The sequence below is a fragment of the Morone saxatilis genome, unplaced genomic scaffold (genome assembly GCF_004916995.1).
Source record: "Morone saxatilis isolate NCDOM2014 unplaced genomic scaffold, NCSU_SB_2.0 Contig16, whole genome shotgun sequence".
Classification (NCBI taxonomy): Eukaryota; Metazoa; Chordata; class Actinopteri; family Moronidae; genus Morone; species Morone saxatilis.
The window spans coordinates 15,454,536-15,478,046 of NW_023339718.1; the positions used below are offsets into that span (position 1 = coordinate 15,454,536).

The following is a 23,511-nucleotide window of genomic DNA, read 5'->3' on the forward strand; positions in this document are numbered from 1 at the left end:
TTGTATATGTGTATTCTTGTAGTGACAAGAACAGAATCTATATTAAAGTGTTATTGGTTTTGTTTTCTGAATATGATGGTGTTTGATCGTTATTATTATTATTATTATTATTATTATTATTATTATACTACAATGAGTTATTTTGCACTCTAACAGAATAAAATGCTCACATCACAGTTACATTACCACATGCGGTAAACCACTAATGAAAACTGAATTATTTTTTTTTGTCTACAGTGGCCTCGTGTGCAAAGTCAGTGCAGGAAATGAAAATGCGTTCCAGACCACCTCCTATCTTTCTGCTCTATCCAGCCAGGAACCTCTCCTCCTCCCACTGGTTTTGGGCCTCAGACGATGGGCCCAGGTAGGTTTCCAGCTGAGACCCTGACCTGTAGCTCATATTGGCTAGGCAACTAGTAAAAGGGACTCAGTATCTTTACATTTTTTTAACGTGTTGTTCCTGCTTCCCTCTTAGATCTGCGTGATTGACCGTGCAGAGGAAGGTGGACTGCCACCGTACGTCTTCGCCCTCATGGTTATCTACTTCTTACAGCAGCGCAAAGAGTCCGTCTTGCCTACCTACCTGAAGCAAGAGGTGTGTTTCTTGTCATCCTGAGCCTGCAATAAAACATTCAGTCTTAATTTCAGTGTTTGTCAAACTAATCTAATCATCTGATTGTCTTTTAGATTAAGGTGTTTTCACTCAGCAGGCTGTCAGACTTCAATCTCACACATGTTGAGGATGGATATGTACACTGGGCTTACACTCCTTCCTCCAAAGAATCATTACAGCCAGCAGAGGGCTCCTGTATTAAAGGAAAGGTAATCATGAACACTCTAATGTAGTTTGTTTTGTCAGAGACTAGTTTGTTGCTTCCTCATTTTTGGCAGTTTGATTGCTTTCTGTGATGAATCTTCTTCTAGATCAGTAGACTTTTTTTCTGTGTGGTTTAGTAGAGGAGCTAAGGATTGCCTAATATCTATCCCAGTGGTTCTCAAACTGTGGCATAGAGCCACTGCAGGGGGGTGTGGATGACCAGGGGAAAACTATGAAGTAAATTTATGATTTAAGCAGGAAAAACTTTTGCTCGTGCTATTTTGCTGACCTTATTTAATGTGTATTTTTTTTTATTAGTTGTTTCCCCTATCATTGGTAATGTTTAACAAAAAAATGTGTGTTAGTGGGGCATGAACTTTTTTTTTTTTTTTTTCCACTAGTAAAGGCTGGGAACCATTGCGCTATCCCCACAACTACTCTGTGCTGTGTTTTCTTGCAGGTTCCACTGGTGTTTCAGAGCCCTCACCTGCCTGTGGAAGTCGGGCTTCTCTGGGTGGAAATGCTCCGCTTCTACTCGCTGGAGTTCAACATGGCTGACAATGTGATCAGTGTGCGGACCACTACTGTCCTCTCCCGGGAGATGAAAGACTGGCCAAAGAAACGCATCGCTGTGGAAGGTCAGTCGATGTCCAGCTTGAAACAAACATGCAACAACAAAATGAAAGGCCACTTTTGCACTTCCATGCTCAGTTTAATTCTATCCCAGCCAATAAAGGACATGTTAATATTGTTGTTTTTAATTGGACTTGGTTAAGTGGTACTGAAAAGTTCCAAATGTAAGATTAAGGCTACTACACTGAGAGCCTGTACCTAGATTTGTTTGTATACGTCTACTGGCTTTTTAATTGAACATAACATTTCAGTTGAGTACATAGAGACTTGATTACTCTTCCGTTGTTCCAGACCCATTTGCTGTGAAGAGAAATGTGGCCCGCACACTGAACAGCCAGCAAATGTACGAGTACATCCTGCATTGCCTCAAAACCACATACAAGTACTTTGCACTGCCACTCAACACGCCAGCTGCTAGTCACAAGACACAGGCACAGCGTGGATCCATCAAAGGGGCAAACGCGAAGGATGTGAATGAGGAGATTGTATCAGGTTTCAGCCACCTCGGCGTTCAGTCACAGCATGCAAATCAACCTAAATCTGTAGAAAACGGCCCTGAAGACTCTGATTGCATTATTGAGGAAGAGGAGGAAGTTGAAGAATACAGTGACTCCGATGAAGAGCGAGAGAAGGAAAAAGCGGACTTGGGCAAGAGCAGTCTCTCTGAGGATGAGGAGGATGAGGATGTAGATATTGATGAGGAAAGTCATAACAGACACCACTTGGATAGCTTCACCACAGAGGATGAGGAGATTTTCCCAGTGGACGAGATCTCAGGGGAGGAGCTTCTGTCTGATGAGGAGGGTCCAGATTTGGACACACCTGGTTCAATGGATGAGGAGGAGGTAGAATTAGCACCTGTGAGTTTTTCACCTCCCCATTTAGAGGATACAATTAAAGATAAGAGTCCAGAAAATAAAACCCCAAAACAGAAGAAAGTGTCTTATGAGTTCAACAGACAAGCTTTCACCAGAGGGAAGGTAAGCACAGCCTCGTGTAAGAAGGATTTCAAAATTAAGTGAACATTTTAAAGTTATGTGGTAATCATTTGGGTTGTAGGTGACTGGAAGTCGTTAAGTTAAACTCTTTTCAATCTCTCTTAGTCACACATGGTCGTGTGCAGCTTGTGCAAGCGTGACGGTCATCTGAAGAAAGATTGTCCAGAAGATTTCAAGAAAGTCCAGTTGGATCCTTTGCCCACATTAACACCAGAGTTTCTCAATGTCCTTAACAAAGTTTGTGAGCAGTGCTACAGTAAGTATTATATGGTTGCATAAGTATTTTGGGTCGGAGGCGATTACGTTAATGGCAATGAAATGTGCTAACAAGTAAAATGGCAGTGTAAGAGCCTTATACTTTGTTGTATTTTCATTTTCATATTGTTATCCTGAATCTTCAAGTTTTTTTTTTTTAATGAGGTTTGATCGTTAGTGCTGCAACGTGGTTTCAGCCAACCTTGTTAATTGCTCTTTTCAACTTAATTGATGCCATCTTCTCACGTGAAATCCAATCAATCAAGCATGAACGACTCCCTCAAATGTCAATATAAGGCTCAGAAAGACGGGGCTTCAAGTCCACCTGTCAAAAATCAGCGGAGGAAAACGTAACAAATGTGGCAGTGCCTGAAAATGTGATCATATTATTACAGCTGCCAGTAGCTCAGTTGCTTTTGTGCCTGGTCAAATTACTTGACAGTACTTACAGTTGGTGAAATCATTAAAATGAGGTGTACGACTGTGGTCAGGTGTGATGATGGGTCTGTTTCTTTTTTAGCTGACTTTGCCCCAGATGAACTGGAAGTGGGTGTAAGAGAGCACATCCTTCAAGACCTGGAGACCTTTGTCAAACGACAGTTTGCTGGTGAAGTAACCCCCCACCTTCACTGTTTAGCACTAGTTTAAGTTTTTCAAACTTAAACTACCATGATAATTCATTTTATTGACTTCCCCAATAACCACCACAATGTTAGAATGATGTTCTACATTTATGATGACATTAACAAAGCCTTCTTGTTGGTGAACAGGAGCTCGGCTACAACTATTTGGATCATCCAAAAATGGCTTTGGCTTCAGACAGAGTGACCTAGACATCTGTATGGTGCTGGATGGGCAGGACACCATAGATGTAAGTCAGAAACTCAAGAGTTTACATTATTGATTGATGAAACCTATTTTATTTGTTAGTATTTAGTGCAATCATTGGAGTAATTTAAATTCTGAGTTGTCTGTAGTTAATGGTAATGGTGCTTTGTTGGAGTGATTCTTCGTAATCTCTAATCCGTAAAATATAATTCAGTTAATTAATTTCTTCCACAGGATGTTGACTGCATCACTATAATTGAAAGTCTGGCGAGACTGTTGAAGAAACACCCAGGTCAGTAAGAAGTTGAGGCAATTTTATTTATGTAGCCCAAGATCCCAATTATAGTTAAAAGAACTTCTCATCTATGCAGCTTACGACACCCTCTACCCTTAGACCCTCATTTTAGGAAGCTGATGGTGAACAAAGAATTTTTTTAGCTCATAGCCATTCAGTTTGTTTCCATTTGGAGTTTATGTTAACAGGCCAAAAAGAAAGAAAAGCTAATGTTCAAATACTTTGATTTGACAAATTCCTTGGGAAGCAAGATGTAGAGTAAAAATGTAGAAAACCCAATCAAACGATGTGAGTGCATCCCTTTAACCTGTTTCCATATCTGCAGGTCTGAAGAACATCCTACCCATCACTACAGCAAAAGTACCCATTGTGAAGTTCTACCATGTTCGCACTGGCCTGGAGGGAGACATTAGCCTCTACAACACTTTGGTAGGGCTCTGTCTCTTTTTTTCATTTCTGCTTCAGTTTGTGTCAAATTTGATATTGAATAACTTACATGACATGCTTTAAGACAATCGTATTTCTTTTCAGGCCCTGCACAACACACACCTGCTAGCTTCATATGCTGCCATTGACAGGAGAGTTAAGATCCTCTGTTATGTCATGAAGGTTTTTGCCAAGGTGAGTCTACTCATAGCTTAAGTGTCCTTATGTCTCCAGTGTCATATATTCTGCTGTATGCTGTATTACATTACTGTATAACCATCATGTTTCTTTTTATCTTATTACAGATGTGTGACATTGGAGATGCTTCACGTGGCAGCCTCTCGTCCTACGCTTACACCCTCATGGTGCTGTACTTCCTCCAGCAGAGAAACCCACCTGTTATCCCTGTGCTGCAAGAGGTGCAAATGACATGTTTGTTAAAAAGATTCAAACTTTAGATTCTTTTCATTCTAATTTGAGTTCTGCATATTGCTTAATTCTTGAATGTTACGGATTGCTTGAGTGGCATTGCTTTTCATTAATTATATAGTTCAGTATTAAACTATCCAAGAAACTGTATTTTTGTCTCTTGACTAAACACACTTTTAATTTAAACGTGTACAAGCAAAGTAAGGTTGAACGTACAGAATCTCTTCGTTCAGTTTTTACTCCAATTTTCCTCAGCGATAAAGATTAATTCATTACTCATAGATTTCATTTTTTCTATTCAGATGCTGTTATGTAAGAAAACCTTTCTTTCTAGAAAATTTTAATTATTTTCCCAAGCATACAAATACAAATTTGAGTAATGACAATATGTTAATATTGCCATGAAGTCTGAAAGTGTTCAACTTCTCTCGATTGTTTTTGTTGCAGATTTATGATGGAAAGAAGAAGCCGGAGGTGCTAGTTGATGGCTGGAACGTCTACTTCTTTCATGATTTAAAAACACTAGTGAGTATTTTGGATTTTCACACTTTGTGTGCGTGCCCCTGTACACAGATTTGAAAATATGAATGTGACACCCTGTCTTACCAACACGTCAATCCACCTGCAGCCCAGTCGCTGGCCACAGTACGGGAAGAACACCGAGACGGTGGGGGAGCTGTGGCTCGGCCTGCTCCGCTTTTATACCGAGGACTTTGACTTCAGAGAGCACGTTGTCTGTATCCGTCAGCACGGCCGCCTCACCACCTTCAACAAGCAGTGGACGTCCAAATACATTGTCATTGAAGGTCAGCTCCCGTGATAAACATAGGATCCCTTGCACCACAAAAAGATTGAACACACAAGCATTATTATAGATGAAGCAGACTGTGTCTTGGAACTGCTTAGCTGTTGAAATGATCATGTCATTAAACTAAGATCTTTACACTAATTAGTATTGTGAGATTGTTTTCTGATTGTCTGCCTGAAAATACTTAAAATTGTTATGTTGTGTTGCTTTCTTTTCTGTTCACATTACAGATCCGTTCGACCTGAATCATAATCTCGGTGCTGGTCTGTCCAGGAAAAGTATGATCATTTGTTTTTATCTGCCATCTGTTGTCTCATTGCCTGTCTTTCAAAATGTATTATTGTCTCACATCTATTTTTTTTTTTTTTTTTTGTCATGGAAACAGTGACTAACTTCATCATGAAGGCTTTCATCAATGGCAGAACAGTATTTGGCACACCAGTCAAAGCCTTTCCTCCTGTCTACCCGAGTCAGATGGTTAGTATTTGCGGTCTATACACCACATTTGCATATTCTGCTGAAATTGTCTAAGCACTGACATTGTAATTTGTCTTCAACTATCGAAGGAGTATTTCTTCGACCCCGAAGTCCTCACTGAGGGAGAAGTGGCTCCAAATGACCGCTGCTGCCGCATCTGTGGAAAGATTGGCCACTTCATGAAAGACTGCCCCATGCGTAAGAAGTAGGTATAATCACAATACATGTCTGAATTTGTCCCACTGCTAACTTGCAGATGAATGTGTATCTGCACCATGTGTCAAACTGCGTGTTTGTATTATATTGTGGATAACTTTGACCCAGGTCCAAGCATAGAAGGGACTCTGAGAGAAGGCCAGAGCACCTGCGAGACAAAATGGATCCAGGTGAGGACGGCAAGGATCAGGTCCGACACCGGAGTGAGCACTGGAGGAAAAGAGATGCACTGGAGAGAGAGATACGCTGCTGCTTCCTGTGTGGATCAAGTGCCCACATTAAGAAGGACTGTCAGCTGTACAGAAGCCCTGCAGGTTCGGACGAAGTTTGTTTTATTTTCAAATGCATTAAGCCCTTATAAAATATATTTCCTTGAGCTCAATAGTTTTGTCAGTCTATTGCTTTAAAATGATAAAGTACAGGAGAAGAGGGAGTACAATAGAAAGGGAATACGTTTCCTTTTTTAATTTTTAATTCCGATTTGGCAGGTAATGTGAAGATGGAAAGCTTTTCCCCCTCTTCAGCCCACTTGAGGAATTTGAGAGAAAAGGAGAGACAGGTACGAGCACAGTTTTGTGTCAGTCAATGAAAAATATTCTTTAAAGGCCCAGTTGAAAGATTTAGTTGGATCCAACAGTGTAGTTGCAGATTGCAACTTTCCAACTTCAACCTCTCCTTCCAAGCACAAAAAAGACACAATGGTTGCTGGAAATGCACAAAACACAAAAGCCTCTATCTAGTGACAGTGGCAACCCACAGCATTTGTAGATATAAACTGCTCATTCTTAGGTAACAAATATTCCCATATTCAGCTGATTATACACTAATGCAAACAGTTATGCATATTATATTCCATTTCTGCCAGCAGAGCCCCCTAAATATTACACACTGGACCTGTTAAATGTGTTTGTACTGATACTTGTACACTGCTACACCTGTGCCCCTGTTTATCTTCCTTTTTTCAGGGTTCACCCATACAAGAAGAGAAGAAGAAGCGAAAGCAACAAAATGTGATATTGAGTCCACAAGCGGGTATGGAAATTTACTGTTTCTTTGCTTTAGGTACTGTCACAATGAAGAGTTATCGCTTTAAGATGGTCAGTGTCACTAGTATAGTATAGTATAGTATAGTATAGTATAGTATAGTATAGTTTAATTTATAAATGAATACAAATTAGATTGTTTATTTTAAATGACTTTCCTGGAATATATTAAGTGATTTAAAGTACTTTCCCCATTAAAGATGCAGCTCTCCCTTCTTCATACAAAGCCAGTGTTTGAATTATTATTCCCCATATGCCCAACCCCAACAACTTTGTTTGAAAGTAATTGGTATAAACATTTGGTTCAGTTACTAATGGAGACAAGGTGCCCTGTATACTCTATATTATTTTTGTTTTAGGCATGGTGGGGAGAGAGAGTGAGAGCAAGAAAGGTTTCGAGCATGTTCAGGTTCATCCATCTGTCTCTGGACTCTGGACAGCACGCTTGCTGATGTTATGCATGTTGCTCCTGTTTTCATTTGTTGTTTTCTATATAGTCCAAGAACATATTCTGTGACTGATCATACTTGTAACCTGAAATAAAGTAAATAAAGCAGCAAAAGGAGTAGTCAGTTTTTCAGGATGAGGAAGTCTGCCCTGTTTTGTCATTTAGCCTGATAAAATAAGATTCTACATAAAAAAAGTGGGCCATGTTTTGGAGTACATTTTTCACAATTGCATTCTGTTTTTGTTTCAGGTAGTTTAGCGTGCCGAAATTTGGGTCGCTCTGGTCACAGGAAGAGCCCAGTGGAGTGAGCAGCAGCTGTGACTACACAAACCATGAGGTTCTACTCTTGTCCAGGCAGACATCATGGCAACCCAAAGTCCAGAAACCCTTAGATCTGAATGGGACTGTTGGGCCAATGGGAGCCTGTTAAAAGCCAAAGCCAGGACGCCTTGACTTGAAGCCAAATAGGGCCTTTTTATGTGTGTTGTTTCCCCCCCTTAAAGCTCTCCTCCTCAGAGGAGCTTTTTAAAGCTTTTATTTTAACAAGACAAGCCATTATGCATGCACCTCATGTTTTTGTTTACCTACACTGCCAGTCAAGTTGTTTTTAAGCTCATTACATTTCAAGTAATGTCATTGCAGATTTAGTGGGAAATCTCAGAAATTAGAAAATGTAAGTAATTGTCTGTTATATGACTAACAGTAAAAGTATTAGGTTTTCACCATGCTGAGGTATCTTTTGCAGACTACATACTTGATGCCAACTTTGAAACTGTAGACTAAACAGTCCTCAGTCAGGTAAGACCCAGTGTTTGTCAACACTACAGCTGTAAGAATGGATGTGGCGATGGTATGATGTCTGCTAATTAAAGTGTCTTGAGGTCTGTTAAGTCATCAAGATCAAGACTTTTAAATTAAACCAAAAAGTCTTATCAGTTCACTTATTCCTTATTTTATAACAAGGTTTTTAGGATGAATTTCCAATTATGTTTGAGATTTTACCAAAAAAATGCAATGTATATTGTTGAAAAACGTTTGAATGGCAGTGTACCTTTCATAATGGCCAGGATCTTTTTTTATCGAATTCATCTTAAATCCTGTTTAATTTGTCCTCTGCACTGACATGCATCAGTCCGTCTCTCCTTCAGCCTCGAAAGCAGCTCTGCCCACAATGTGTCTGTATTTGTGTGTCTCTGTGTTAGAGAAACCACCCTGTAGGTTTTATTTTTATTTTTTTTCAGGATCATGGTTTTATCTTGTGACACTGCTGATCTACCCATATTTCAGAGTTGTACTGCCCCTCCACTGCCTTTCAAGTGTGAACGATAGGACGGTAAAACTGTACTTCCTCTGCTAACCCTGGCCTGTATCTATTTCTACACATGCTAGGAAGTGTTGTAACTATAGTGCAAGAGCATATAGTTGAGAATGTTGGGCAAAAAGTTGCTCGTGCTTACACCCAGTGGTAAGGTTTGGAAGAATCAAACAACTGGTCCAGTTTATTGCTACATCACTGCAAACACCTAATCTGAAACTAAATTATAGGTAATCTCAGATCAGTGGAGAGATAAATGTATTTATTTGCCACAAAGGCTTAATTTTGTTGTAATGGTGCCACAGATTGGTAGCTGCACTGTGAGGGTCCACGCCCTTGAATTACGTTGCTGCTAGTTGATGTCTCTAAGACCTGCTTATCATTCAACTTCAAATATGGACTGTCTGGCTTTGTTGTCCTAATACGGCTGAATTTTATAAAAGAATTGTGTTGTTGTTACTGTACTCAAATTTCTCATTTTAAAGTAGTTTTGTTTTAATGCCAGCCTAATTGCTTTTCTTTTGTTGGACTCAAATGGGAGGTTTAGTTTATCGGAACCCCGATCCTGCCAGGAAAGGATGGCTTGCGATCCATTTTGTGTCTCAAAGAATTCATTAAACAAATCAAATCCCAGTGTGTAATGTTTCTTTGGATATCTGTTTTTGAAAATAAGTATAAATAAATATATAATATAATAAATAATAAATAAGTGTATAGCTATCAGACTAATTTCAGCCAGTACAACAGCCACTGGCAGTAAATATAGATCAATATAGAGTATTTAGAAAGAAACTTTATTTGCTGTGCATATTAGAGATTATTCTATGAATTATTCAGTTTGGGAGAGTAAAGTTAGTCAACCCTGGTCATCCTGGATGGTGGTGTTTTTTTATTTTTATTTTTTTAACTAAAATGTTAAAGTTTACCACTGACAATAGAAACTGGTTTGAACAACAAAGCTGAATGATGTGGTTGAAGTGCCAGAAAAAACTAGTAAGTGGACTTCCAGGTTATTCAGTATAGTATTCTCACAAAGGCATAAATTACTTTCTGACAATGTTGGGTAGTTTTGTAATGCCGGTTTATACGTATTGCATAACAAGTGAACGTAATCTTTTATCCGTGAGCTGATTGGCTGTCGCACCCGTCCGTCGCAGTGTCGGCCAATCATCGAATGGGCTGCCTTTTCGGGGGCGGGGCCACTTTTCCTACACGCTTGCGCATTTCAATGTTGTGATTTTAAGTGCAACAACATGTCTGCCTCCATGGTGCGAGCGACCGTCCGAGCGGTCAGCAAAAGAAAGATACTGCCTACAAGAGCCGCTCTGACACTGGTGAGACCTAAACCGGGGTTATTAACTCACGCAGAGCACGTTTTTGTCCGTTCATATGTCGGTCTGAGAGTGACGTTAGCCTCGGCGGCCGTTAAGTAGCTCGTGTTAACGTTACGTGATCCAACGTTGCTAAGCTAACGTTAGCTAACCGTCTGTGACTTCAGCGACGTTACGACTTGTTTTCTACTTTTGAGGTGGTGTCCAGTAACATTGCATTCCCATCGCAGCCACGAGCTTATATCCGTGGATACACACTCGGTTTACGACCACGGGGGTCGGTTATAAGTTGTAATTGCCCTTGAGTTGGGCGTTACTGGTAACCCTTGCTCCCCAGACAACGCTGCGCTGCGCTTGCGTAATCGTCCCGACTGAGACACCACAGACAGACAGACAGACAGACAGCTGTGTATTAGAAATGTGTCAGTGCCAACACGTACAACCCTAACCCTCTGATACAGTTTTGAATCTTATAGGGGGAGGTAAGAGTTATTCAGGATTGATTGTAAAGGTGATTCAGGTTTGTCTTTCCATGAAGTTTTGGGGATCGAGCCATCATCAGCTTTTAAAAGTCACCAGTGAGCTCCAGAAATACTGGATCTCACATTTCCCATAATGCAAACAATAACGTTAACATCTTAACAACTCCATGCCCAGACATCAGACGTAAATATGTGTCTGTAAGCAGAGTGTAACTCTGTAACCTCAATGTTTAAAATGAGTGAATTGTTCGTTTAATCTACGATTGAAGAAACATTAGCTGTATGCATTTTTCACCATGGATTTAGCTCTAACTTAAATACCCTTTCATTACATTAACAGTTCACTATGAGACAAATATACCAGTAGCTCTAAGTTAAAGGAAAAATAAACCGTTTTACCAACATACACTGTGGTCTGTTTTGACATCAATATCATAATAGATAATAATCAAAATATAATAATAACACATAATATCACGAGGCCTCTCGGGTGACCCAACAATTGATAAGAAACCTTTCTGCATGTTGGATTAGCTTCTAATGACACACCGTTTCCTGTCTTTGTGATGTCCTCGTCTTTTGATGGCTTCATTTATACTATTTATTATATGATCGTCACCCACTTCAAGTTCTCTCCACAAAGAATCACTTTTTCCTGCTACTCTCTATAGAGCCTAAATAAAGACAAACAAATAGACCCGTCGGTCAGTGAAAAGTAGTCTATGAAAGTACAAATGAACTATGGCGTTTATGGGGGAGGAAGTGTTTGGAACTCAAGTAATGTGTTGTACGGTGGTCCAGAGCTATAAAGGAGTCCGGAATAAAATTGAAGTAACAGGATCCTCAAACCGAGCAACTCGCAATGATTCCATTAAAGGACAACTTCACCCCATCTTCATTAGCCCCTTTGTATCAGTTAAACACCCAGTCATCATCTTTGAACACTGCCGTGCACCGCCTCCCTCAATTTTTCCCTAGACGGGAAACACCGATTTCCTGTTTGCACTTCCTGCTCTCAATGACTGTAAACAATCGCATTTTGCATCACTGGAACAGGCAGTCTCATATCTTTGTAGAGGGGGTGAGACTACAAACACTCTTTTCTCGGTCAAATAGGCACCAAATTCAAAATTTATGTTACATTTCGACTACATATATAACTTTCAATATACTTTCAATAAAGATGAATGTTTCCGCGGGTGAAATGCTTCTTTAAAGGGTTCTGCTGCTGTTCTGTTTTTTTGTTGTTTTTTTACCTGTCAGGTTCATAAAAGGACGATGATAAACACGAATATTACCAAACGATGCATCGAACACAACATAACTTAATACCATAATCTGATAATTAATAATAAAGTTCAGGTGTTGTGTGATTATCCACCCTGACAATTTAAAATCCATTGTAAAATACTACATGGACATTACACCTGGTTGACAGTGTTGTTATGAAACAGCTCCAGGCTGTGACACAGTTTGGGATGTACTGTACATTTCGTATCAGCGGCACAGTCGCACACAGAGAGAGGAACACGCCGGCTTTAAGGGATTAGCACCATGTGGCTAATGTAGTTCACTTCAGTCTCCCAAATGCCACCACGTGAGAGCCCAAACACCGGGATCCCTCTTTCCTGCACCTACATCCTGCAGGAGTTACAGGACAGACAGACAGACAGACCAGACAGATAGAATGAAACCGCGATAGATAGATACGATACGATAACATAGCATAGATGAGATACCATGACTGATAATAGATACAACCGAACGACTCAGATACGACCTCCCAAGGAGCGCAGGTTGTACCTTGATTATAGCCTGTACCGTCATCAAGTGTATAGCCCTTGGCAAGAAACCTTTCACATGGGACGGGAAAGTACAAGATTCAGCCCATACAACTTAAACCAGCACCACAGGTCCATGCTTTCCTGTGTTGCTCAGTGTGTTCGACAGTCACAGCTTTGCCAAAATACACTGCTTCCATCTGAATCCACTGTATTGTTGCTGTGCTTAGTGACCTTCTCTGTTGTCTTTTCTGTAGACTCCATCGGCTGTGAACAAGATCAGGATATTGTTGCAGGACAAGCCAGAATATGTGAGTAATTGATCAGCCAACATTCACTGGAGCATCATATCATCAAGCAGACGGTGCTTCTCGACGTCTTTTGTAATGGAAGCAGGGTGCTGTGTTGTTGTTGTTGTTGTTCTTGTTCTCATCCTCTTCTGTTTTGGGTTGTGAAAGACTTTTTATCTTTCCCCAATATGCAGAGAAAAAAATAAAATAAGGCCACCATTTTTCCCTCCATTGCTAAAGTCACAAATGATTTTAGGCAACAGATTTCTCAGAAGTGATTTTTAAAGGTGCACAAACACATTTTTGGCCATAACTTAAGAATTCATTATGACTACATTTCGGGTCAACTTCATTGTGACACCGTAATGTTTTGGGAAAATACTTTTTTGGCCATTATTCAACACCATAACTCACCATAACTCAGGAGCAGTAGGCAAGATTTGGACCATAATTCACAGTCATAAGTCACTGAATTGACGGTCATTGTGACCTCAAAATAGGTTTTGAGCCATAATTAAAGAATGAAATGGGCAATCAATTGGTATGACACATTGAGTAAACAATAATTAGGATAGTACGGGCTTTCATCTTTCCATTTTCCTTTCAGTGCGCCTAGGTAATCAGGATCCTGTGAGTGAGTTAGAGAGACTTACCTACAGCTTCTAGAGAGTTGTTGCATCTAAAAATGCCAGAAGAAAACAAAAGTACCAGAATATGTGTCATCAATATAGTGATAACTTCTATGTAGCTAAATAATACACATTGTATCTTTTATCCAGTCCCTTTCAGGTCTCACCCGGATGAGCCAGAGGTACCGAAGTGTGGCACTGATTTATAAAACGTGAATCGCTACTCAGTAATACCGATGTAATTTAGTCGGTACCCAAACCTACTGACCCGTACACATCTGTATTCCATCTCCCTTTTGTCCTCTATAAATACTGTTGCTGAAACTATAATGTCGTGATTGGCAAATGGAAAGTTACACTGAATTGTAATATCTGTCTGGCTCTTCCTAGATCGGTTTGAAGGTCGGAGTGAGAACACGTGGCTGCAATGGACTGACTTACACACTGGACTACACTAAGGAGAGAGAAAAATCTGATGAGGAAGTGCTGCAGGATGGTAAGCTGTGTCTGCGTGTTGTGCTTTCCTTTATAGTAAAACAAACATTGAGTGTTTGGGATATAAAGGCATGCAGAACAAAGCTCAAATACTTTTTTTTAAAGACTTTTTCACAGCATGCATAGCTGTCTGCCACATAACTTTATTTTTTATGCTACCACTAGGGAGTGCTGAAGCAGGAAATACTCAAACGTCTAATGACTACTGTGACTCTTACAGGTGTAAGGGTGTTCATAGAGAAGAAGGCTCAGCTGACCCTTCTGGGCACTGAGATGGACTTTGTGGAGTCAAAGCTGTCCAGTGAATTTGTCTTCAATAATCCCAACATCAAGGGAACATGTGGCTGTGGAGAAAGCTTCAACATATGAGCATCACGGGACCTCTATCCTCCCTGCACCCTTATTATTCCAAACCCCGTCCCACCCACAAAGACTGAGAGACTGAATGTTGACGAGGAAGTCGGACATGAGGAAATCTCTGAGATACAGACGTGCCTGCGTTCCCACCACTGCTCTTCCTGCAGGCCACTTGCACACGCACACTCGTGAAGCCCATGTACGTTTCATGCTTAGAGGAAGGTTTGAATATAGTCGATGTAGTCAAAAACCATCTCAACATATTGATTATAGATTCAGATACCTTTGATCTTGACAACTGCTTTTTTATTTGTGGCACTGCATCTAAAAAACTATAGAAGGACCTCAAAGGCGAAGGTGTTTTTTTTTTTTATTCTGTGACTAGCTGCCATCTTACACATACACGCACAATATTTTCAGTCAAATTTCACCATGACTTGTATGCAGGAGGGAATGGTACATGAGCAACACTGAAGCTGAGAGCTGATCAGGTTTGCGTTAGTAAAGCTAAGAAGATGAAGCGTGATACTTTTAAGTATTCTGTTTTCAAGTTTGAATCTATCCACTAACATCTATAGACGTCAAGGTCGACATCAGCCGTTTGATAAACACGCTGTGAGACAGTGTGCTATCATCCAGTGTCATGTACCAGTGGTATGCAAAAGTGGAAGAGTTTGAGTGTCTTGAATCTGCTTTATTAGTTTGTATAAGTATCTATTTATCTCTGTGTGTAAATATAAAGAATGTAAATCTCCCATGAACCACACAAGCGCACAAAAAAAACACACACCAAGCATGTATCCCTCGTATAAGAGTACATGAGGTTTATGTTGGATTATTTTTTGCTTGATCTAAACCAGGACTTTGTATAGACTGCTGTTAAGATTTGTAACCTGTGCAATATGTCTGTGTACATATGAAATAATAAATAGCTGAATCCAGTAATATGAAATCATGTGGCCACTTCTTTCATGTTGAGCAGTTCGACCGTAGGAGTTGTAGTAGGATGATTGTTACATCATTACCGAAATAACAAACTTAGACCGGTTGTTATGGAGATGGCTCAGTTGTCATTAGAATCTTCATCTGAGTCGTCATGGCGATGGCTCTGTTAGCAGAACCAGGTGCGTTCTGTTCCATCATACATCTCTGCATAACCTCTGTAGGTTTGTTTGTATTCAGGCAGAAGGAGAAAGGGGGTACAGTCAAGTTGAAAGATTTGTTTTAATCATCTATCTTGTAGTATTTACTGAGGTAATGAATGGGAGCTTTGCTTGATTTTCTTTAAGGTCCTTTGGGGTCATGGACAATCAAAGCAATGATGGAGATTCTGACAGCAGAGAGTGTTATGAGGTTAAGGTAGTAAAAAATTATACATAGCCTACAGTATTATTGTTAGATTTACTAATAGCTTTTCCAGGGCAAAAAGAAATAACTGGATGTTTTTGAATGTTGTGGGTCTTTAAAGGATATGGCCAAGGGATAAAGGAGGGATGCACTGACATAGTTTTAGTTATCCCTGTATTTATAACTAATTTAAAATATGTCATTAAAAGGAAAGTAAACAAAATCTTTTTGGGACACTTTGGGGCAGCAAAATGAGCTGTAAAAACAACTTTTACACATCATCACTTAAAACAACCACACACTTAAACTGGATTCATATAATGTATCTATAGATTATAAATTAGTATCAAATTCACTGACAGATGTGTTTTGGCAGATTTCTGAATGTTCCCTCTGCTACTTTTGTCAGACGTCAGAGTTATTAAAGGCTTTGGCTGAGAGGAAATCACCACTTTGCAACACCACACATATTGACCCCCGAAACATCAGCACCACCCTCTCCATCCTAAAGAACACAGGGACAGGCAGTTCCTTTAGATCCAGAGCCGTCCTCCCTGAAAACATCAGCCAGTTTTCAATGTGTCAATTTAAGAGGCGGGATCACCTGAGTGAAAGCTTATCTGCCTCTGTACCTGTTCCTGCCCCCATCACCGCAGGGGCTTCATCTCAGGGGGCACAACTGCAACCCATTGCACACCTGGTAGAAAAGTCTAAGAAGCTGCCCTCTGACTCGATATCCTGTCCTGGATGTGCAGGGTCAGAGCCAATAGCCGTCTTATAAACCACAGTGGATGTAACTGTCTCCCAAGCTTGTCAATAAATCTCTTATTGGTCTCCTTACAGGCTGGAGAGACAGTTAGACAAATTCTCTAATAAAATAATTATTCTGCGATGAAGAGATTGTACCACTTTTCTTCAGGTGTACATTCAATTGGTTATAGGGTTCACAAGTTACAAGTAATGGCTATATTAATGTCTAACTAATGTATTAATGCTTTACAAATCATAAATAAAACATTGCTGTGGATAACCTTTGCATTGCCAGGTTGTGGGGTATATCCTCACATAAAGATGTATAGTCAAGGGTAATAAATACATTTGCTACAGATCTATAAAGCATTAATACATGATATCTTAACATTAATAAATTCATTTGTTACAACTCATAAACTAAATAAGTTTTTGGCACAGATACAAATTATTGCATTTTTTACAAGAAAACAAAACAAATAATAATGACACCCATGGCTTCTATGGCTTGCCACAGATTTCATTTGACATCAAACGTCGTCCCTGCTGAAGTGTCCTTTAATGACACCCTCACCAGGAGGGCTGTTTCATAACTGACCTCATGCTCTGACATGTAGTGGGCCACAGAGTACGTGGGTAAAGGTGATTATTTTTAATGAGAAAACTAATTATAATACAATGTGAAAATTATCTTTTTTTTGTGGAGATTTTTTGTTTTGTTCAAAAGAAATCTGGAGTCCTGAGGCACTCTCCGACTGCTAGGAAACATATATGTATATATATATAATGAATCAGAATACACTTATTTAGCACCCAGTTGATTAAAGTCAAAGGCACAGAGAAGATGAAACCCAACTGTAACCAGCAAAGATAGTTTTCCTGTTGTTGTCTTTACACAGCATTTGTTAGTGACTAAGACTTACATTTATTCATTATTTTTAAATCTAACACACATTCAGTAAGAGCACCTTCAATAAACACATTTTTCCCTTTTCTTTTTTACTAAAAGAGAAAAGATAGGAGCAACTCAGATAAAGGTACTCATACACCCTGAACAAATCTGCTCAAATTATATTAGTTTGTTGCACACACATCATAATTCCTCTAAAATATCAGTTTTCACTTATTTTATCTCAAGCAAAGAAATATCTAATGATTTTGTATGTTTGATTGCGAGAATAATGTGTCAAACAGCAGAAAAAACAACAAAAATCAGTGTTTGTAATGTGTGTATATAAACACTTCTTGGCACCACACTGTGCAATTGGAAAGGTTTGCTGTTTGTTACTTTGCAGCAAAGGCCACGACGAATATAATGACAGGTCTAAAAACTGTTTGTTTGTTTGGGAGATCAAGATGAACTGTCACCATGACCTCCAGCTACCGCCATTATTCATTCATTTTCCTTTTCATTTGCAGGTAAGTACCAGTCTCTATGATTTCCCTGTTGTTCTAATGAATCAACTTTTTTGATTGTGGTTAACCTGTAGACTCCAGAGCTGAAGAGAACATTCACTACAACGTCTGGATGTTAACATGATGAAAAATTAAAATAACTCCATCTGAATCCAGCTGCAGTACTTATATGGGGCACTCAGTCCTAAGTAATTACAGGCGATGATGGAGATTTTCTTTTAAAGCTCCTACTACCTCTGTCTCTTGCTCTTCCACTCACATAAATGCTTCCTGATTCCTGCCTCCTCCAAACACCCCCTCCCCTCGCCAGGTATGGTGGTCTATACCGGCGCTTTCATCTCAGACGAGCAGAACAGCAGCACATCACTGACACTGGACTAGACCTGTTTTTTCAGAGCTGAGAGGGGAACACTGCAGACGCAAAAAAGTCACAACACAGGTAAGAAAAGCTTATTATACAGAAAAAAGCTTATTCAGTATGCTTAAATATTAAGTTTGGCTTCAAGAATAATAATAAATTGTGCTCATATTCAAAATCAAATATCAAATTCTTTATACTTGGATATTGACATTGTTTGTGTTGCCTTTGCATGGTGTTCTTAGAGAAACAGACATTGACATGTTACTCAAAGTTACTCAAAGAGCAGTAACATTTGCTGAGAAACCACCAAATTCAAATATGTTCCACATGTGCCATAGAAATATTCCTGGCTTCGAGTTGTGAAGACGATGGTGGAATCAGCAGCCAGTCGCGGTCCAGACTGTGGGTCCGTCTGCAACGAGTCTGCAGCTCTGGAGGGCCAAGGGCCACCGGTCTTGGTTGACGCCTGGCTGGTCCCCACCTTCTTCAGTCTCATCATGCTGGTCGGCCTGGTTGGGAACTCGCTGGTCATCCATGTGGTCACCAAGCACCAGCAGATGAAGACGGTCACCAACTTTTACATAGGTCTGACTCTTTTTTTGTTATCCTTTCAGTGTGTTCAGTGGAAGAAACGTTTTTTGAAGCTGCACAGCTTGATAATATAGAAAGCGGGATGCCCCATAGAAGAGATAATAGGGTAGAAAAAGGAAATTCCTGAGGAAATTGTGACTTTCCAAAGTTATAAGAAAAAACATATGAGGGGATTCTTGCAGTACAGAGATGTAGTAAATCAAATTAAAGGGACCTTGTGGAGTTTCCTGCATTTGGATTATGGATGACATCATTATGGGGGTTATGGTTAAGGTCAGCATCAACTCAACATAGTTAAAAAAGGACACATCTATCTTAACTAATCCCTGATTTAATGCACCACCGGGGGAGTACGCTAAGTGACCCAAATCCAAAAACAGGTGCATGCTGGGTCTGGTTAACAGGTTAACAAGTTAAAATAAAATATCCAACTTTCTGCGTTTACTTAAGAACTTTTATCTGCAGTGAGGTGTGTGAGGGCTTTCTGCTGTTTTTGACAAAAATCTATGTCACAGTGACAGTGGTATTGACACAGGTATTTTTGCCTCTTTAAATATATCTCACCTAGACGTGTCTTCTTGAATAACACTGTTTAGGAATCACTGTTCTTGTTCTCTTCCAGTAAACCTGGCTACTACTGATATCTTGTTTCTGGTCTGCTGCGTGCCCTTCACTGCCACACTGTACCCACTGCCCAGCTGGATCTTTGGAGAGTTTATGTGCCGACTGGTGAACTATCTTCAGCAAGTGAGATACACACAGATAAACACACAAACAAACATTTGCCATATTATCAGTTTCTACAAGGCACAAAACACAAAACCAACTTCAAAAAAGGAGAGCAGGCGGAATATTTTCTTTGCGCAGTAAATATAATTCATCATACAGAAACAAACATATCTTGTGTGTGTGTGTGTGTTTCAGGTGACGGCTCAAGCTACATGTATCACTCTGTCAGCTATGAGTGTGGACCGCTGCTATGTGACTGTCTATCCTCTGCAGTCTCTGCGACACCGAACCCCACGCATGGCTCTGGCCATCTCTGTGTCCATCTGGATAGGTATCACACAAAAACACCACCCACACACTCACAACCTTATACACACACACACACTGATAAAGAGACAGTGGTAAAAACGTATTGCTTCTGTTTCAATAGCCGTCCCTGTGATGTTGATTATCTATTGCTGTAAACTGAAGTCAAAGTCAGACAACTTGAAGCACCTGACCATAAAACTATTAATTCATTTATTCATATCAAACTTGCAATTATTGTTTCTTTTAATTAATAAGCCAACACACATGTTTTGAAATAAAGAATGAACAAAAGATTTTTTTTGCCTTTCTTTGTTAGAGTTTTTGGGGGCTTTTTAGACTTATCTTTAGGTAGAAACTGTAGAGAAAAAGGATGTGATGTCATAGTTTCTAAAAGGACGCTTTGATTTGGGCCTTTGTGCTAATATCTTCTTAATAGAACAACAAATCAACACCAAATCACCCATTAAAAAAATAAAAATAAATACTGGCAGTAAGTGAACCTCATAATGAACATTATTCTCTGAGTCTCACAGTCATGTCCCCTGTCCTCTCCAGGCTCTTTGCTTCTGTCGATCCCTGTAGCCGTCTACCAGCGTCTGGAGGCAGGATACTGGTTTGGGCCCCAGACATACTGCAGTGAGGTCTTCCCCTCGGCCCGCCTCCAGAGAGCCTTCATCATCTACAGCTTCCTGGCTGTCTACCTGCTGCCCCTGCTCACCATCACCGCCTGTTACACCTTCATGCTCAAGCGCATAGGGCAGCCCAGCGTGAATCCCATCGACAGCAGCTACCAAGTAAGAGAAAGATACTAAAAATACTTTCACTTGCTTTGTTCTGTTTGTTGTTCTGCCATAGCAAAGACTTCACAAAGCCTCTCCAACTCCAGCTTCAGGCTCAGGCAGAGAGAGCAGCAGCAGTGCGGGCGCGGGTCTCCCGGATGGTGGTGGTGATGGTAGCTCTGTTCCTCATCTGCTGGGGCCCCATCCAGGTCTGCATCCTCCTGCAGGCTTTTGGCCTCCGCAGTTACGTTCTATACAAGGTGACTTACTCTCCATGATATGTGATTAAATGAGCCTCACTGTGCCGTAATCAAATACAAATACATTATTTGGATATGCACAGATAGTCCGTATTTTGGCAGTAATATCTGACCCCTGTCACACTCCCCGGACCTGACAGTTTACCACAAACACTGCTTTTTGTCACATTTAAACACAGAAATCATATTAAAATGACACTCCTTATTAACCTCAATTCTTGTGTCTTGTCTAATCAACAGATTTAGTTTAGTTTAGTTTTCTGTTGTTGTCTTTGTAACCCTGGAGACTTTTTAAGAGATGAGATTGTGTGGCTCTACAATCTCAGTTTAGTTCTCCCAGCAGTGACAGTGGATGACAGGACTGTAGTGGCAGAAATCAATGCACTTGCTTCAAAAATTCTTTTCATCTGAGTCTGTCTTCATTTTGCATCCACAGCTGAAGATTTGGGGTCAGTGCATGTCTTACTCCAACTCCTCCATCAACCCGCTGGTTTACGCCTTCATGGGAAATAACTTCAGAAAGGCCTTCAAGCACGCCTTCCCTGCCATATTTCTGTGGCGCACGAGGGGGAGAGTGAGGGTGGGAAACATGGATGCAGAGGAAGGGGGAGAGATGGATCGCCAGGCACCCAAAGGAGAAGCAGAGATGCACTTTCTTTCATCTGGATCCTAAAGGCCACGCTTGGCATTCGGACACTGTGCACTCATTGTTTATTTATTGTTTGTTCTGGAGATGAGAGCAGCCGGCTCGCCCTCTGTGCATGGACATACACACACACACACACACACATACACACAATGTGGGCTCCATCTAAAAAGTATTGGCAACACCAGTAAGTGACAGGTTTAAAACACACACACACACACACACACAGTAGCGTACCATGTGATCTCCTAAAAAGGACAAACTAGCCTGACGCCTCTCGTGATCTTCACAAGCTGCTGAAATACAATTATCTTTGTCACATTTTTCTTGCTTAGCTGGACTGATGCAACCAATTCCCTGGATGTCAAAATGTTTGAGCTGCTGGTTTTATCTTCTTCACAATTTCTCAAGGAGGGGAAGAAAATGGTGTTGGACAACAACTGCAACTGTTATTGACTGCATCGTTTATGGACAGAAGCCCTGTTTCATTTAAACGTGCTACTGTAAGGAGCCTGGTTAAACACTTGCACAAATTCTGCGTGATCTGTTTTATTACTGCTAACTTTTATTTTCGGTAATGTTCTTTTTCCATTGTGTCCTGTTGTTTTGTTGGAGTATCCGCAGGCTGTTCTTCAGTGTACAGTTTATTTGGGAATTGGTGGTGCTTTATCTTTGTACAGCATTATAACAGATACTAGGTCTTCTAGTCAGTCAAAGGAATTCAATCTATATAGCCAATAGCACAAATGTAGGCTACAGCATACACCCTTTTCATTCGGCTAAGGAAAGGTCTTAAATACTTCCTCTACCACTGTATTTAGGATACCCAGAAATCTTTTCTCTTCTACTTAAGACACAACCTGAAACTTTACAGAAACACTTGTAACAACACTTGTTGTAGCTTGAATGTGCTGAGCAGAACTGGTTTTGAAATGTCCAAAGCCATACATTTATGGGTGATATTTTGAAAGAGCAGCCAAAGGTTATTGCTGCTGTTTATAACCTCAGAAAGCAAGTTGTAGTTCTACACAAAGGGACTATAAACAAGCGAACTCATGGACGTCATATTTTAAAGTTTCATCCCTTCACTTCAGTTGTTTTAACACAGTGACAGAAGGGTTGCGGTATATTAAACTGGGGACTTCACTGTTTACTGTGTATATAAAAGCTGTTCTTCACTGAAGTTTTCTCTGCTGTCAATAATGGTCTGTGACTGAGTGTCTTGCTTGTGCAGACAAGACAGCAGAGCCAATCAGTCCAGATCTGACTTGATATTCACCAATGATATCTGTTTGCCAAACAGACATGTGACACCAGCCAATGAAATGGCTGGTTGAGAATGAGCTGCCTTCAGGTGATGCTGAAAATGTTTGTATTTCCACAGAGTGCATATGAACAGATAACCCCAGACCCCAGTTTATTTTAGTAAATTCTTCTTTGGATTCTGAATTGTCTAAATCATCTTGAGGCCCTCCCTGTTCTGCAAAGGGGTTGTGTGCCAAAATGTAGTTTAGTTTTAGACTTTATATATTGTGTTCACATGGTGCATATTCCTAAAGTTGTGATAAATCAAACTACCACAAACTAAATGACATACGGAAAACCTTGGAGTCAGGGAGTGTAATTGAAGAACAGGAGTACTGATAAAGGATTGATTCCCATTTTCCAAGTCTGTATATTAACTTCACATACATTTTTCACAGAACAAGGACTGTGGACATTACACCCATCATTAACATACACCAACAAGTTGGCTAAGGATCTTTTAAAGGCCAGTATGAACAGGAGAAATATTTACACCATGAAAAATCTGTTTAAGTGTTCATATGGGCACCTAAATATTATTTTAAGACAGACTTGAAAAATTGTGAACCTGTCCTTTAAGATACAACATCAGCAATGTATGCAGCCAAACAGGTTAATGCAGCTGTTTGTGTCTGGCAAGCCACTAGAAACACGGAGGAATTCCA

The 23,511-nt window shown here is 40.2% G+C and overlaps 3 protein-coding genes across 4 annotated transcripts in view; all 3 read left to right on the forward strand.

The window, feature by feature from the left end:
* Positions 1-9,621, forward strand: part of tut7 (terminal uridylyl transferase 7) — a 13,134-nt gene extending 3,513 nt beyond the window's left edge. For both annotated transcript variants that reach the window (XM_035657937.1, XM_035657938.1), the window contains exons 9-29: positions 238-364; positions 476-595; positions 688-822; positions 1,278-1,455; positions 1,742-2,430; positions 2,554-2,704; positions 3,224-3,310; positions 3,474-3,574; positions 3,766-3,823; positions 4,152-4,255; positions 4,358-4,447; positions 4,558-4,671; positions 5,129-5,206; positions 5,310-5,487; positions 5,720-5,767; positions 5,875-5,966; positions 6,056-6,171; positions 6,291-6,496; positions 6,671-6,741; positions 7,148-7,214; positions 7,923-9,621. In XM_035657937.1, the coding sequence (XP_035513830.1) occupies positions 238-364; positions 476-595; positions 688-822; positions 1,278-1,455; positions 1,742-2,430; positions 2,554-2,704; positions 3,224-3,310; positions 3,474-3,574; positions 3,766-3,823; positions 4,152-4,255; positions 4,358-4,447; positions 4,558-4,671; positions 5,129-5,206; positions 5,310-5,487; positions 5,720-5,767; positions 5,875-5,966; positions 6,056-6,171; positions 6,291-6,496; positions 6,671-6,741; positions 7,148-7,214; positions 7,923-7,981 (2,869 nt within the window). In that variant the 3' untranslated portion in view covers positions 7,982-9,621. The remainder of the gene's footprint in view (positions 1-237; positions 365-475; positions 596-687; positions 823-1,277; positions 1,456-1,741; positions 2,431-2,553; positions 2,705-3,223; positions 3,311-3,473; positions 3,575-3,765; positions 3,824-4,151; positions 4,256-4,357; positions 4,448-4,557; positions 4,672-5,128; positions 5,207-5,309; positions 5,488-5,719; positions 5,768-5,874; positions 5,967-6,055; positions 6,172-6,290; positions 6,497-6,670; positions 6,742-7,147; positions 7,215-7,922) is intronic.
* A 582-nt stretch (positions 9,622-10,203) lies between these two features.
* Positions 10,204-15,298, forward strand: isca1 (iron-sulfur cluster assembly 1). Its single transcript, XM_035658833.1, has 4 exons — positions 10,204-10,322; positions 12,840-12,893; positions 13,892-13,997; positions 14,217-15,298. The coding sequence occupies exons 1-4, from the start codon at positions 10,242-10,244 to the stop codon at positions 14,363-14,365; spliced, it is 390 nt and encodes a 129-aa protein (XP_035514726.1). The 5' UTR covers positions 10,204-10,241; the 3' UTR covers positions 14,366-15,298.
* A 3,156-nt stretch (positions 15,299-18,454) lies between these two features.
* Positions 18,455-22,069, forward strand: kiss1rb (KISS1 receptor b). The gene is made up of 6 exons (XM_035658628.1): positions 18,455-18,812; positions 19,441-19,565; positions 19,743-19,878; positions 20,412-20,650; positions 20,743-20,895; positions 21,332-22,069. The coding sequence occupies exons 1-6, from the start codon at positions 18,596-18,598 to the stop codon at positions 21,566-21,568; spliced, it is 1,107 nt and encodes a 368-aa protein (XP_035514521.1). The 5' UTR covers positions 18,455-18,595; the 3' UTR covers positions 21,569-22,069.
* Positions 22,070-23,511: the final 1,442 nt, after the last annotated feature.